Below are 15,062 nucleotides of genomic sequence, written 5' to 3'. Positions count from 1 at the left end.
CACACACACACACACACACTCACAAACACACACACACACACACATGCACACAACACTCGACACACTCGCTCACGCACGCACACGTCTACACACATCACAATGAGATGCCACCCCAGACACACACACACACACACACGTACGCACACACACAAGACACGCACGCACCCCCACCCCCAGCAGCCGCAGCCGCGAGGCGGACGACTTTGACCCGGAGGACGAGTACCAGGACGCCCAGGACGCCATCGACGAGCTCGTAGATCAAGAGGAGGAGGAGCGGGAGCTGGAGGAGGTGGAGGATCTGCTGGAGTACTACCTGCAGCGGGCCAGCGGGACCCAGTCGGAAGCCGAGCGGCAGCTGGAGGGGGCGCGCGACCTCGAGGAGTCGATCGGGGTCAGCCTGTCGGCGAGACGCTACGAGGTCAACCGGCTGGAGCTGATGCTGTCGATGGGCAGCTTCGCGGCGGCTGTCGGCGCGATGGTCGCGGGCATATTTGGGATGAACATGAAGAGCACGCTCGAGTTCAGCGTGGCCGGGTTCTGGGGCGTCACGCTGGCGATTGTGCTGGGGTGCTGCTACATGTTTGTGGCGATTATGAGGTACACGCAGCGGCGGAAGATCCTGTGAGCGATGCGTCGGACCGGCCCCGGCCCTAGCCTGGGCCCCGCCCCGCGCGGCGGAGGCGGGCGTCCGCTTTTGCGCCCGCCGTGCGCCCAAGGGGCCGTCACGCTGCGCGCAGGGCGTGGACTGCGCATTGTTGGCGAGGCCGCGCGCGGTGCGGCCCCGCGCTCGGGCTGCATCAGCACAGCCCCAACTCATGCTGCTGCGGCGCTCGGCGGCCCTGGCCCTTGTCAGCTGGCGGGCCGATTGCAGCAGGCCCGGGCTGCACTGCGGGCGCGTGTTATGGATGCTGTGAGTTCCCCTGCTTGTGCTCGTTTTGAATTGGGTGTTTGTGTGCGGCCTGCCAGGTCCCCATCGGCCTTCCCTGTGAGGTTGGAAATGTACCCGTCCCCCCGCACGCCAGCCCGCCGTGGCGACCCTCGTCGTTTGGTCTCCAGTTTCCAGCCTCGAACAACGCAATTCTAACCCCTGCCGCCCCCTGCGGCCATTCCGCGCCAACCCATCTGCGCGGCCCCTTTCTTTATCAAACCCGGCGCGCACACCCCTCCACGGACGCCTTTCGTTCGCTTCGGCGCCCTGGCCACGCCACATCAGCAGAGACGCCAGGTAGCTGCCGCCCGCTGCAGCACTGCCTGCGGCGCCCGCGCTGCGTCTACCCCACTCTCCATCATTCACCTTAAAGTTTCGACGCCATTTCGCTCAGCCCGAAACCGATGCAGCGATTCTCTTGGATGTTGTAGCGTATTCAGTCCCCATCGTCGCCCAGACCCTGTGAGAGGCGCGGGGAGGTGCCCTGAGCCGGTGCCGCGGCCCCGTGGCCGTGGCGCCGTGGCCAGGAGCCCCTGGGGAGCGGGCGCTGTCGCCGCCAAGTGCTGGAAGCCACTGCGTCCCGCGGAATCCCCTCAGTGTAAATCTGCCTTTTGAATGGGCGGTCGGACGGCTGGGTGGCGCACGACGGCGAGGGATGCCCTGGGGGTTCGGCGCGGCCATGGCGGCTGTAATACATGCAGCATTGGGTATTGGATAAGATTTTGCCTGCATGGCTTGCTTGTGGGGCAATGGGTGCGCCGGCGATGTGTCCCCTCTGGCGCAAGAATGCCCGCCGCCAAACCACCAGCTTGGTGGTTCATGTGCACTTGCCCACTGTGGGTTCCAGGGGCAGACTGCTGTGCAGTCCAGGATGTCAAGAGTCTTCCCAAGGCCCATTCCGGGACAGTTGTACAAAGCAGCCTTGAATTTTCGCGCCTGGAGCCGCTACGCGCTTGGGGGGAGCGTGCCGGCCCTTCGCGGTCACCTGCTGCTTGGTATGGCCGTTGGCGGCCTACAGTATTTGGCTTTGGCCTCCCTCGTCTGCCGGTGCAGTGATTGATTCTGACTAGGAAAAAAGTCGAGCAATGGTGCTCGGCAGTCATTTCTTAGGCCTGCTGCGACCTACGTGGCACGGCGCTTGGGGCTGGGGCAGCCCCCCCAGGCGTAACCCAAGGCGGCGTGACGGGTGACTCGGGCAAAAGGTCTGTGGAGGTTGACCCAAGTCCGCTGCACCTGCGGCTCATTACTGCTTTTAATCACCACACACATCTCGAATCCTCCATACGGGTGCATGTACTCCGGCGAGTTTTGCTGAGCCCGACTGACACAGCAGTCTCTGCGCGCGTGGTAGCCCTGTCTGTCGATGAGATTACCGACGGGTTGGCTGTGATAATAATTTGCACGAAGTGAATCTATTGACCTAGAGATCCAAATCGATTGGCAAGAGGGTACGGTACGTTGTGTGTCTCAAACCTGGTGCCGGCTGCGCGACCCTCTGAGCGTCGCGTTTGCATGTAGCGGGTACCAATTGCACATCGATCCCGCAGGGGCCCGTTCCTCAGCCGTCGGGACGCGCACCTGCCGGGTGCCACGCCTGGGCGACCTGCGACGGGTGCCCATCAACCCAACCCCCGGCCCTCACCTCCCGTCCCGCCTCCCGCAGCTCCCGGAAATGACAGCGTTCGCCGCCCGCCCAGCAGCAACGTTGGCCGCCCCGCGCCCTCGCGCTCGGTGGCCAGCGACGGTTCTCAAGGTGCTGCTGCTGCAGCTGCTGGCCCAGGAGGCTGTCAGCCATGGCATCATGATCCAGCCACGGTCCCGCAATTGGATGGCCTACCTGCAGACGGGGTTCAACTACGCCCACGGCCTGTCGGCTGGCGGTGCGCGGCGCCGGCGCGAGCGGGGGCGTGCTCGCGCGGCCCCGCGGGCGGCCAACTGCCGGCCCGCTGGTGGCAGAGCGAGCGCCGACAGCGTGGAAGACCGTCGTCCATTAAGCCGCTGCCGCGTCTGAGCCGGTGGCAGCCGCCTGCTGGCACCGCTGGCGACCCCTGGGGACGCCGCACAGCAGCTAGCACCCTTACCAAGCCCTCCGCTCCAATCCGCAGGCGCCGCCACGGTCAGCGACAAGGGGCGGCTGCGGTATCCTGACGGCCGCCGCAACTACTGCGGCGACGCGCACAACGAGGACCGGTGGGATAAGCCCACGTCGCCTGTGGTGACTTACACCACAGGGCAAGTCATCAACGTTGATGTCGTGGTGGCGGTCAACCACATGGGCCGCATGAGCATGCAGGTGCGCATGCAACCGCCGCAAAGGGCCAGCAGGGGAGCGCCGCATGAGCATGAGCAAGGCGTTCCGGGCCGCATGCACGTGCAGGGGCGCATGCAATGGCTGCAAAGGGCCAGCAGGGGAGCGCGGCATGGTCATGGCAGTCCAGGCCGCATGCGCATGCATGGAGCACGTTCCAAGGCGCCCGTTGTGCACTCGCATGCAGACATCGCATCGCATGCAGCCTGAGTTGCCAAGAAGCCTTTCAGGGCGGCGCGCCTCCCCCAACGCCCGTCTGCGCCAACCCAGCCGATCCCTGTCATCAACCGTCCCGCCCCCCGCCAGGTTTGCCCCTTGGACGCCAAGCCCAAGCAGGGCAAGTGCAAGAATCTGTACCTCAAAGGCCATGGCGTGAAGAAGGGCGTGAAGTCTTGGTACCTCCCGGGCATAGACAAGTGGACGGGCGGCAACTATGGCGGCGACGCCCCGCGATACGGTGGGCGGCACGGAGTCCCTTCGGGGGCTGGGTTGGGCATGATGATTTCAGGCCTGCCCGGCGGCGGGCGGCACAGGCGTTCTGATAGGAGAAAACGTGGGAGTGAAATCGGCAGCAGGGAAAACATCGCCAACATGCGTTGTCGGGCGCCAGCCTGGTTCCAATGACCCTGCCGGTGTGCAACTGAACGCATGCGTGATTCACACAACTCTGCAATCGCTCACACGCATGCCCACACCTTGCACACGCACCTTGCACGTACTCACACACACGCACAAGCACACATGCACATGCACAAACACACACATACACATGCAAAAGTGCACGTACACGCAAGCAGGCATGAAGACTTGCGCGCCCGCATGCACACACCACAACACACATGCACGAACGCAAGCACCCGCACCCAACCCTCCTTGCACACACACCCAATACACACACACACATGCACACACGCACACACGCGCCAGGTGACGGCACCTTCTCCGCGTACCGCATGCCCGCGATCCCCGACACTGCCGGCTGGGGCTGCACCAGCCAGCGGCTCTGCAACGCGTTCAAGGACATGTGGGTATACCGCACAAAGTGGGCCCTGCCCAAGGACTTCAAATGCAGCCACTGCAAGCTACAATGGGTGAGGCTGGCCGCAGGCGGTGCAGCGCCCAGGGGCGGCGCGGCAGGGGCTGGCTCGGGCGCGATCGTTGTGAAAAGGGCACCGGCTGGGCAGGAAGGAAAGGCAGTGTGGAAGCACACGAGCGCGTTTCTCAGGGAGCCAGGGCGCGCAGGGATTTGAAGGGGCGGTGTGGTATGGCATTGCGGCAAGGAGGGATTCCAGCAGAACGCTTTCTAACAGGCAGCCCGCCTCGACCACCTTTGCCCCCGCCTCGGCGCGGCCGCGCGTGACAGGTCTGGACCACCGGCCACAGCTGCTGGCCGCCGTGCGAGAAGGGGAACCCGTTCCCGCAGTGCACCAACAAGCAGGTGTACCCAACCTGCGGCACCAAAGGCGCCGCCTACCCAGAGTGAGCGCGCAGGGGGCATCATGTTGCATCCAAGAGGCGGAGGCTGAGCCCTCCGTGCTGTTATCTGTGCTGTCCCCCCCCCTTGCCCCGCCTGAGCAATCTATGCTGTGCCTGCCTGGGGCGCGGCACGGCGCTGCTGCTAGAGGCGCCTGGCTGAGCATTAAGGGTCGGATGCCAGCGCCCTTCTTGCTGCCATCGCTGCTGCAAATCAAATTCATTTTTGCCACGGTCTTGCTCTCACTGCTGCTGCTTCTCCAACGCACCCGCGTGGTTGTCAATTGCAGGGAGTTCTACAACTGTGCTGGTGAGCGCACGATCTGGAGCGGGAGTATGGCTGCGCCCAGCCCAGCAGCTGCTTCGAAGCAGTGGGGGGTGAAGCTGGTCACCGTTAAAACCATTGAAACCATCGTCGGCAAACCTCCCTGATGCTCACGGCGCCTCAACAACCCTGCCGCCTGGGCTGCCAAAATCGCCCGCCCCTGCCCCTCCCTCCCACCCCACCACTCCGCACCCCCACAGACGTGACCATCACTGACAACGCCCGCATCGACCCGGCCACCAACTACCCGCCCTGGAATTGGAAAGTGGACATCCAGCACGGCACCTGGGGAGAGGTGGGCGCGCGGGGTGTTGCGGATGCATCACAGGCCCTCCAACGTCAGTTAGCGGGCCCCCGGCAGCGCGCGGGCAGGCAGGGACAGCCAGGATACAAACAGCCATTGGAACGGCGCCGGGGGGCCCGCTGGGGGTCGTCGGGCTGCGGGGGACGCGGGGTGAGGAGGACGCCTGCTGTTCCTTGTCGTGAATAGCCTGAGCAGGCCGGCCGATCCGCATGGGACCCCGAGAGTGGGGATTGCAATCTGGCAACGCGCGTCTCTGCACAACTAGGACAACTGATCGTGTCACCCTTGTTCACAAGGTGCTCGTCGTCCCTGTCCACCCTTGCCGACTCAAAAGTCTGCTGCCACACAACTCTGCCCTCCGACCCCTTCCGCGCCCCCGCCCCCAGGTGCGCCCCTCGATCATGCACAAGGACTGAGAAGCAAGCAGACGGGCGCACCACCCTGCCCACTGGCAGCTGCTTACGCACGATCATGGCCGCCCGTCTCCGCCGCCCGCGGACGTCATGGCCGGCCCCTTGGCTGCCCGTGTCACCAAGGGTTCGCCGCCGCACCGCCCGCTCAAGCACATGTGCGGCGCGTGGCGGCTGCCTGCCAGCTGAGCGCCCCCTGGCCTGCTGCAGCACAGCGTCTGCAGCATTTGATGCGCATCGCGTCCCTCTGCCGCGCACATCGTGCTGCGCAGCGCGAACCCTTTTTGCTTTCACTTCCTCTTGGGCATACGAAGAAACAGCATAGGATAGGGTTGGGGAGGCCATGCAGAAGCTTCCCGGAAGCCGATGCCTGCTGACCTCCCGATCATATCCGCCCCGCGCGCCAGAAATCACGCAACTGCACACAAATTTCTTATCCCATTGAGCGGCGCAACCTCGCGACAGAGCCACCCGTCTTGGGTGCGGCATGCGGCCATGCACAGCAGCACGGCTGCGCATCTGCGGCCGCCGCTGGGCGCCCCCGCCCCCAACGCGGCAGCCGGCCGCCGGGTCCTCCGGGTCTGCAACACACGCGTCCGTTCGAGCCCGCGCACCTGTTTCGATTGCCCGCAGCGCACGGCGCCGCCCTCGTGGCCGCCGCCGACGTGGCCTGCGCGTTCGGCGCTGCTCGGTGCTGCTCGACCCATTGACAGCTGCGGGCTCGGCCTGCCATACCTCCACCACCACCTTAGCCCCACATTGCAGCAAGGCCCAACCACCACCTGCGATTCGAATCCCATTTTGGCAGCATTCGAATCCCATTCCCCCGGCGCGGCTGCAAGCGCGTACGCCTGCGAGCCCTGGCATGCGCCGCCGTTTCGGTGCGTCCGGCCTTCGACTAGGCTGGACCGCGGGAGGACGGCAGCCGTGCTCTGCCGAGCAGTCGGCTGCTTTGGAGGGAGTTCGAAAAGGATCTGCGGGCGTTTGATGGCTTCGAGGCGCCGCCGCGGAGGCAGCTGCAAGGGGCCGCCTGTTGAACGTTTGGGTGGCCTGCTCATTGAGTCCTTGGGGTTCAGGGCTTCTATTTTCAGGAATTCCGGGCCAAAACGATTATCCAGGCGGGCGCCGTCGGCGCCCGTGCTCTCCAGTGACCAGGTGCCCATTTGGCGTTGATCAGCCTTGCCCTTTACCACGCCCCATCACGCCCTGAAACGCACCCACCAGGACAACGATAAATCACACACGACAGGCGCGCCGCTGCACCCATTCAGCCCCGGCCAGTCTGCTTTGCGTCTCACCAGGCACACGTCTGCGCTGCACCCACCTTCCACGCGGCTTCCCCGCATCGCCGCCACGCATGCGTGGAGAATTGCTTGCCCGCCTTGACGCTCTTTCTTGCAGCACTGTCCGACCCTTGGGGACGGGCTTTCTTTGGCTGTCCAGGTGTTCTTTTTGTTGATTTCTAAATCTACGCCGCACCCGCCGTTGTGGGGCCGCGCTATATTTGAATAGGCCCAATTGAAAGCCAAGGCTGCGCCGAGCGGTTTCTAGTGCCGTTGTGTCTGCCAGCGTCGAGAGCGTATTGTGCGTCCCGCATGCCGTGCCGTTCCTCTTTATCTGCCAAGCCACGTGGTCCTCCCGCACTTCTGTCGGCGCAGCTCAGCACCAAGGGGGCAACCGACTGCGGACCCTTACCTGTTTGGGGGCAGCGCAAGCAGTGTGTAAAGGGCCGCGCGTCCGCTGCACAACGAGGAAGGGCGTCACACTTGAGCAGGAGAGGACTGTGAATGAGGAGTGGTTTTGGCAGGGCATGTGAAAAACGACCGCACCACACCGGAGACAAGTATGATAAGTGATCCTCTTGTGTCTGCTCATGACTGGTTCAGGGCGGTTGCAGGTCACCATTGCTCGTGATTTTCACCTCTGCGCAGCCGCAGCACAAGACATACAAGCCCGCGTCTCAACAAGGGTCACCAGAAAAACACCTTTTGCCGGGCGCATCAGCTCCGCAACCTAACATGTCTGCAAGATGCTGGGCCACTTCCCAATGTAAGCCTCTCCTCCAGCTAGCTGCATGATTCAGAGCGCTGGTCATGCGGGCCATAGAACAGCCTTCCCTGGTGGGAAACATGTTGTGGGGGAGTTCATCATACAAAAAAACTGCGCGTTGCACACACACACACACACACACACACACACACACACACACACACACACACACACACAAACACACACAAACACACACACTTACATGTGCTTGCATACCCTTGTGTGTGCATGTGCACAAGCATTTGTGGTACGATCCTCACAGGTGGTGAGCCCCCGCGGGCCTTCATCAAGAGCAGCCACCAGCTCAGTGAGCTGCAATGCTGCACTGGTGCACTGGTGCACTGGGCACTGCTAAGGCTGCTCCCACCAGCTTGGCGTCGAATTTGTACAAGCCTCAGTGATCCTTGGAATTCAGATTCCAGCCGGTGTCAGCGGCTTGCGGTCAAACAAGTCCAAGGCTGCTGTGCAAGCTTGACGACACAGTTGAGTCGCTACTGTTTTAGGGCCACAGTAGCGACACAGCCACAGTAGCGACGGCAAGCCGCTGGCCTTCGTTGCTGCTGCATGCGCACCAGGGGTAACGACCTCTCCGCCACATGCTGGGCAGGTATGACAGGTATGTTTTAAAGTGTAGAGGCGATTATATGATGGCATCAATCACCCAGCCAAGGCTGTCGTGCAACGCTGATGCATCATCTCGGAATTTTACTGATGTAGAATTTCAAAAGTTGCCCTGGACGACCTGCTCGGAACGCCAGGCCTGCACCTTGCCGGCGCAACTCAAGGATTGGAACATGATCATGACTTAATGAAACATATTTCGATATACACCCGTTCAGATCGCGCTATAGATCATGTTGACGCCTGAGGAGAGCATCTTGCTCCTTACCGGGGTCGCAATGCTTTTGCAGTGCGCCTGGAGCAGCATGCAAATGCAGCTTCTCCAACAAGCGCATTTGGAAGAGACGGTGTTCCGCATGGTGGACGCGATAACATCGTTCGCGGTGGCGACAGTGTGAGACTTCCATTACACGTTTCCCCGTCTGTGGTGGCTGCGGTCAGAGTTTAAGCAAGCCTGCATTTCTATCTGGTCGCTGGCAGGCGACGATGTTGCGGGATTCATGTCACCCGCTCGTTGACTCTGCTGCTGCTGCGCCTGCAGGGGGGCCAGCAGCGACGACAGCAGCAGCGATGACAGCAGCAGCGATGACAGCAGCAGCTACGACAGCAGCAGCGACGACAGCACCAGTGACGACAGCGACGCCGGCAACAGTAGCCGCAGCAGCATGCTCAGCAGCAACAGGAGAAAACGGAGGCGACGGAGCAGCCGCAGGCGCGAAATCCGCATGCGGCGCGTGCGCCGCCACAGGGCAGCGTAGTCTGGCAGCAGCGCCAGGATTTCGTCACATGGCGTGCATTAAATGCACCGGGCAGCGACGCGGCATTGATGATCATACACCCGTTGTGTCATGTACACTATCAGATGAATCTCGTCAGGACTGGATCCACAGCGTCCACCACCTGGCCCCGTCTCTGAGCAGCTAACGCACAGATGCCAGTGCCGCCGGGCGCCCAGTCAGCAATAATGTGTGCAAGGTGCTCACACAGATCTGACGCAAGTGAGCCCCAACAGACCGCACCGGCGTCGCCGATGCCAGTGCGCGCCCTGCCGCGGCTCTGTGTGTCCCCCCTACGAATGCAGTTTTGCAGGATCCCGCGAACGTGTGCATGGAAAGGCCTGCCGCTTGTGGGCCTGCCGATGGGGTACATGCTGAGCGAGCTGCCCAATTTATATTGTATACTAGTGGCGTGCTCCACAGTGTCATGGCAAGCAGCACAGTCCACCTGCCCGCACATGGCTGTGGGCGTCGGGAATGGCGTTGGCTGGTGTCACCTTGTGTTACAAGACAATGCGGTGCGGCCGCACGGCGGCTGGGCCCCCCACGCCCTCACAGCGACGGGCAGACCCAGGCGGCAAGCCCCGCACACGAGCCGAGGGGGCCGGCCTGGGCGCCCCGGTGTGCACTGAAGCAAAGCACTTGCCTGGCTTCAGTGGACGGGGCGAGCTGGCCGGCCGCAATGCACAAAGGCTGAGCACAGGGATTATCGGTTGCTTTGCGATGCCGGCCGGCAGTCGAGCATGAGGGCCTGCGGGCCCTGCTGGCCGGTACTGCGCGCCTCCCTCATGAGCTTGGGAGGCGGTTTTAGTGCCCTTCGGTGGTCCTCTGGGTGCAAAAGGCGCGGCTGTTTGGCATTGCGTGTTGTTGCAATCGGCGCCGCCGCGACCTTTGTTTCATCACCAGCGGGTGCAATGCTGTGGCTGGCAGCAGGCGGTTGCTTCTCGCCTGCTGCGCGCGTCGCATCCAACATCGCTGCGCAGATGGTGGTCAAGAGCAGTTTGCCTCATGGTGCTGTTGCTGCCAGCGAGGATTTTCACTGCTTTGGGCTTTTCTTGCATCAATGGCGCAGTTTATTGTGTGTGTGGTCGTAAACAAAAGCGCACACACACATGCACAAGTAAACCGACATGTGATGCAGCCCCGGAAACGAGGAGCACCCAGGGGCAGTCCGGACTTTGTGGCGGCGGCGAGGGCTGCCAGCAGTGTTGCTGACACCAGTATCAAGGGCGACAGGTTGTGCCACATATCAATGTGTAGATATTTGGAGCTCCCAGTGGTAACATGAGAAGCCAAGTGCATGGGCCTTGTGAAAAGCGCGATTGGAGCGAGTCATGCAGTGCACGCTCACACAGATGCCGGATCCGGCGCATTTTTTGACCAGTGCTGTTGTGGCCCCTCCATCTTCTGATTATATCCACACACTAGCTGAGAGTCATTTATACTATCCTGCACGCCGCCATCAGCACGATCGAGCTACCGTACACCCGCGTCGATACTGTCGGGCCCCTTCGTTTGGCGGACCTCAGACACACATAGAGCGAACCAGGACGTGAAATAGTACTCTGCCTCCAGCGCAGACCTCGGCCTGTGCCGCACCGCACCTCATATGGCGCTTTTCGGCGGGGGCGGCGACAGCGGCGTCGCGTACGCGCGCCGCTCGTTGCCCGCCAAGCCGGGCGGGTCTGCCTTCAGGGCACCGGCTAGCATGGCAAGCCTCTGCCGCAGCACGGCCGACGATCCAGGCGCGCGCGCGCCCGCCACCAAGATCTGTGCCACCATCGGTATGCCGTGGCAGCCGCGCATGCTCTGCTGATGCATGCGATCACCCCCGCCTGCGGCGCGCGCCTTGCCTCCGACGATGCCCCTTGCTACTCTGGACAGCCCCAGGGGACCCTTTCTGCCGCATGCAATGCCAGCGCCAAACAGGAGGCTTTGCGCGACATGCAGCCGGCAGCCGGCCAGCCGCGAAGCCATCCGGCGTACATGGGTCGCCATGCGCACTCACGTCCACGCGCGGCGCACATGCGAGGGCGCCTCGCCCCCACCATCGCATCCCCCTATCCTCTGCCCCGCAGGCCCGGCATCCCAGGATGTGGATACGCTTCGTGCCATGCTGCGCGCCGGCATGTCCCTGGCGCGGATCAACCTCACGTGGTGCGTGCTGCACGCAACCGCCCCCGTTCATGCATCTGTGCCCGATGGCTCTGGCGTTTGTTGATAACAGGCGAATGCATGGGAGGGATCATCCATGAAATCTCAGGGCGAACACATCTGGGTTGGCCGCGTGCAAGAAAGGCCAACCGAGCACCATCATGCATTGGCAGCACGAGCAGGCTTGCTGTTGACAACCCAAATCCCCGTCTCCCTGCACCCGCTTTGCTGCGCAATCTTCCATATTTCAACCATCCCGCTGCCTCTGCTACCCCTCGTCCGGCCAAGCGCCGCCTCTCCACTACCCCCTCTGCCTTGCCCCGCGCCCCAGGGGACCCCTCGACTTCCACCGCCGCACCCTGGCTAACCTCCAAACGGCAACTCGCCTGGAGCAGCGCCTCTGCGGGGTGGTGGTGGGCACCTCGGGCCGCGAAATCCCAGTCATCGGCCGCCCCACCTCGCGGGATACGAACGGGTGGTGGCGCCACACAGAGGACCTCGCGTTTGAGGCGGGGGCCCGTGTGGTGGTTACGGCGCGCGAGGGCGCGGAGGCGTCGGGCAGCGTGCTGCCGATCGGCTTCAAGGAGTTTGCAGGTGGGGTCCCCTCTCTGGGGAAGCTGGGGGGTTTTGGTTGCCTAAAGGGAGTTTGCCTCGCTGATGGCGTGGCACGTATCTTATCATCTTGTGTATTGTTGCATGTGGGGCGCCTGGTTTCGGCTTTGGTCAGTTCAGAGTAGTCTTGAGGAGGCAGGGGAGGCGGGGGTGTGCAAGGTCCTTGAGGCGGCGCTGCTTGTGGCTCGTCTCAAGGCCAGTGGGGTCCGCCCCGCGCCGACAGAGGGGCGGCTGGGAAGCGGAGGGGGCGCCGCCTTGTCGGCGCCCCAGTCTCCGAGACGGGAGCCCGCGCGCGGCAGCGCCGCTCCCACGACTGTTTCAGCCGCCCCTTTGTATTGCGTCCAACCGCCGCCACGGCCTGCTGCGACCCTTTGTTGCCCTGAACCCTCCTTCCCCCAAATAAACCCCATCAGGCCTGGTGTCACCCGGTGACGTGCTGTACGTCGGGCGCTACATGACCCTCGGCTCCACCCAGGGCGTCACCCCCGACCCCTCCGCCTCCCTACTGACACTGCGCGTACTGAGCGTGTCGTCACCGGGTGACGTCGAGTGCGAGGCGCTGAACACCGCCACGCTCAGCGGCCTGGTGACACTCTCGCATCCGGGCGGGCAGCAGCAGCAGCGCCAGGCGGCGGACGCAACCGCCGCCGCGCTCGGCGAGGCGGGCGTGGAGTGGGGGGGCTGCGGCAGCGGCGCAGCGGCAGCGGGCGCAGGCGGCGCGCCGGCGCTGGGGAGGGGGGCGGATGGGTCTGCCAACTACAGTTTGCCCATCCTGTCAACAAGTGATGTCGAGGCCCTCAAGGTGCAAAGCACTGCACATAATTCCTCTTGGGTCCTCCCGGACGGGGAACAGGAAGGCCGGCACTGGGGGAGTGGGTGTGGGGTACCGGGCTGCAATGGGGAAGGCGTGATTCGCCGCGGTAGGGCGTGTCAGTGAGGAGACCATGCCATTTTCCTGCTCCTCATCAGGGAAATGGGCATGGTTGCACGGGGGCTGGCAGGGCGCACGCAGCAGACGACGGCAGCTGCTGTGCAGCTGTGCTGGTTGGTTTTTGTTTTGAAAAGGCACATCTTGGCAGCACCTCACCACAACTTCATATGTGAAACGGTGGGACGCGCGTGCGTCCCCTCCCCTTACCCAAAGCACACACCCCCTCGACACACGCACACATTGTGTCGCACACAAGCCAACAAACGCACCCCTCAAACCCTGGCGCCCCGCAGTCCCTGGCGGCCTCTTTCCCAGACATGATCGATTTCGTCGCCGTGTCGTACGTCAGATGCGCCACTGACGTCGCCGCCGCGCGCGCCGCGCTCGACGCTGCGGGGCTAACCTGCGCTGGCGTCGCGGCAGAGGTCAACACTGCAGCGGCGCTGGGCAGGTGCGGCGCGGCCTGCTTTTTGGGGCTGGTGGATGCAGGGGTCGCCAGTGCGTTTTGTGGGGTCTGGACGTGACGGGGCGCCTGCCCGGATCCAGCGGCCTCAGGCCGCGGTTGTGGGGCTGGAAGTGGCGCGTTTCTCAGGGACACATCAGCAGTCGGGAAGGCTTGGCAGCGTTGCGCGTGCGCAGGGGGTCGAGCATCACGGCGCGCGTCGTAATTTGAGGAGGGCTGAAGCAAGCACGTTGAGACGGGGAGAGGGCCAGCTGCGACCGCGTGTGCGCCATGGGAACCCCTCCCCCGCATCCGGGTCTGCGTGAGTGGTGGGTATCCCGGGGCCACCTGCCCCCTCGGGCCGCAACCAACGCCGCTCGCGCCGCCACCCGCCTCGCAGGTTTGCGGAGATCCTGGATGAGTCAAACGCAGTCATCCTCAACAGGTTTGTACGCAGGGGCCGCAGGTTTAGGGTTCAGAGAGGGAGAAGGGGCGCATCATCACCTCGCTTGCCTCATCCGTCCGCCCGCCCCCATCTTGCGCCCGCCCCGCCTTGGCCCTCGCACCCGCGGCGCGCCGCCGGTCTGCGCGTGCCGCGGTCTGTGCGTCTGCGGCGCCCGCCTGCGCGGCATTGCTTGGGAGGAGACCCTTGCTGCCCTACGCCGCCAGCGCCCTCTGCGGCCCGCTCGGACCCGCCTTGTCAACTCGTCCTCGACACCTTTTGCCTCGTACATTCAAATTCCAAACATCTGCAGGGGTGCACTGGGGCTGGAGGTTCCGCCGGAGAAGCTGTGCCCCCTGCAGAAGGCGCTCGTGCTGGCGGCCAACTTAGTGGGGAAGCCTGTGGCCATCAACATGCTGGTCGACTCGAGTGAGTGGGGAGGTGCTCGTGCACGTGCTTGGGTGTGGGAGGCTGGAAGTTTGTGTGTGCGTGCGTGCGTGCGTGCGTGCGTGCGTGCGTGTGTGCGTGCGTGTGTGCGTGTGCCCGCGCGCGCACGCGCGGGCGAGTGCGCGTGCGTCACAGGGTGAGAGAGACAGAGGGCGTGTGTATGTGTGTGCTTCCTTGAGTGCGCGTGTGCACTTTTCCGAGCCGTGTTTGCTTGTTGTGGCTGTCGACGTGCTGACGGGTTGAGTGGGTGGTGGATGAGAGCTTCTTTTGTGAGGTGTGCCGTGGCGTATGTTGGATTTGGGCAGGGGTGCAGGGCGAGGCTCTCCAGAGTAGAGGGGGCGTTGTGGCTGTGGGGTTGGGGCGAGCTTTCATGGCCGCGCAAGCCGCCTGTCAGCTCGCCCATGGCCGGCGCCCGCCACGCCCCTTCCTCTGTAGTCCTCCCGCTCGTGCAAACCCCGCCCTTCCCCCAACCACACCTCGCCCCCCGCAGTGGTGGGCGCCCCGCGGCCGACGCGCGCGGAGGCGACTGACGTGGCCAACGCCGTCCTGGACGGCGTTGACGCACTGCAGGTGAGGGTGGGCAGCAGGGGAGGACGAGACTCAGCTGCGCTGACAGGGCGCGCAGACCCTGGGGCGCGGCGCACAGCAGCTCGGCCCGGGCATCCCTATCGGATTATTGGACTGGCCCGCGGCTTCAGCTCCGTCTTTGTCTCTTGGTGACCTGAGACCGCCGGCGTGCCGCTTACAGTGTGCGCTGAGACAACGACGCGCCGTCCGCGCTGCGCGCCGGCCGAGCCGCCCCTGAACACTGGGCCCCCTCCCACGCCCGCGCCCAAGCGC

At 63.9% G+C, this 15,062-nt stretch overlaps 3 protein-coding genes across 3 annotated transcripts in view; all 3 read left to right on the top strand.

The window, feature by feature from the left end:
* Nucleotides 1-625, top strand: part of MNEG_6863 (hypothetical protein) — a gene marked incomplete at both ends in the record, with an annotated part of 1,754 nt that extends 1,129 nt beyond the window's left edge. The window contains one exon of the mRNA XM_014044665.1: nucleotides 181-625. Within this exon, the coding sequence (XP_013900119.1) occupies nucleotides 181-625 (445 nt within the window). The remainder of the gene's footprint in view (nucleotides 1-180) is intronic.
* Nucleotides 626-2,729: 2,104 nt separating this feature from the next.
* On the top strand, nucleotides 2,730-5,754 carry MNEG_6862 (hypothetical protein; the record flags this gene model as incomplete). The annotated part of the gene is made up of 8 exons (XM_014044664.1): nucleotides 2,730-2,808; nucleotides 3,034-3,221; nucleotides 3,543-3,693; nucleotides 4,164-4,327; nucleotides 4,600-4,715; nucleotides 5,000-5,019; nucleotides 5,235-5,329; nucleotides 5,725-5,754. 8 exons carry the CDS (start codon nucleotides 2,730-2,732, stop codon nucleotides 5,752-5,754), a joined length of 843 nt encoding a protein of 280 aa, XP_013900118.1.
* A 5,148-nt stretch (nucleotides 5,755-10,902) lies between these two features.
* MNEG_6861 (hypothetical protein) overlaps nucleotides 10,903-15,062 on the top strand; it is a gene marked incomplete at both ends in the record, with an annotated part of 5,083 nt that continues 923 nt past the window's right edge. Inside the window, 9 exons of the mRNA XM_014044663.1 lie at nucleotides 10,903-10,978; nucleotides 11,273-11,351; nucleotides 11,680-11,942; nucleotides 12,100-12,159; nucleotides 12,374-12,546; nucleotides 13,185-13,342; nucleotides 13,734-13,778; nucleotides 14,089-14,204; nucleotides 14,713-14,792. Coding sequence (XP_013900117.1) covers nucleotides 10,903-10,978; nucleotides 11,273-11,351; nucleotides 11,680-11,942; nucleotides 12,100-12,159; nucleotides 12,374-12,546; nucleotides 13,185-13,342; nucleotides 13,734-13,778; nucleotides 14,089-14,204; nucleotides 14,713-14,792 — 1,050 coding nt within the window. The remainder of the gene's footprint in view (nucleotides 10,979-11,272; nucleotides 11,352-11,679; nucleotides 11,943-12,099; nucleotides 12,160-12,373; nucleotides 12,547-13,184; nucleotides 13,343-13,733; nucleotides 13,779-14,088; nucleotides 14,205-14,712; nucleotides 14,793-15,062) is intronic.

This window comes from Monoraphidium neglectum, assembly GCF_000611645.1.
Source record: "Monoraphidium neglectum strain SAG 48.87 unplaced genomic scaffold scaffold01159, whole genome shotgun sequence".
Classification (NCBI taxonomy): domain Eukaryota; kingdom Viridiplantae; phylum Chlorophyta; class Chlorophyceae; order Sphaeropleales; family Selenastraceae; genus Monoraphidium; species Monoraphidium neglectum.
The sequence above is the reverse complement of the archived record's forward strand: the minus strand, read 5'-3'. Positions and strand labels throughout refer to the sequence as shown.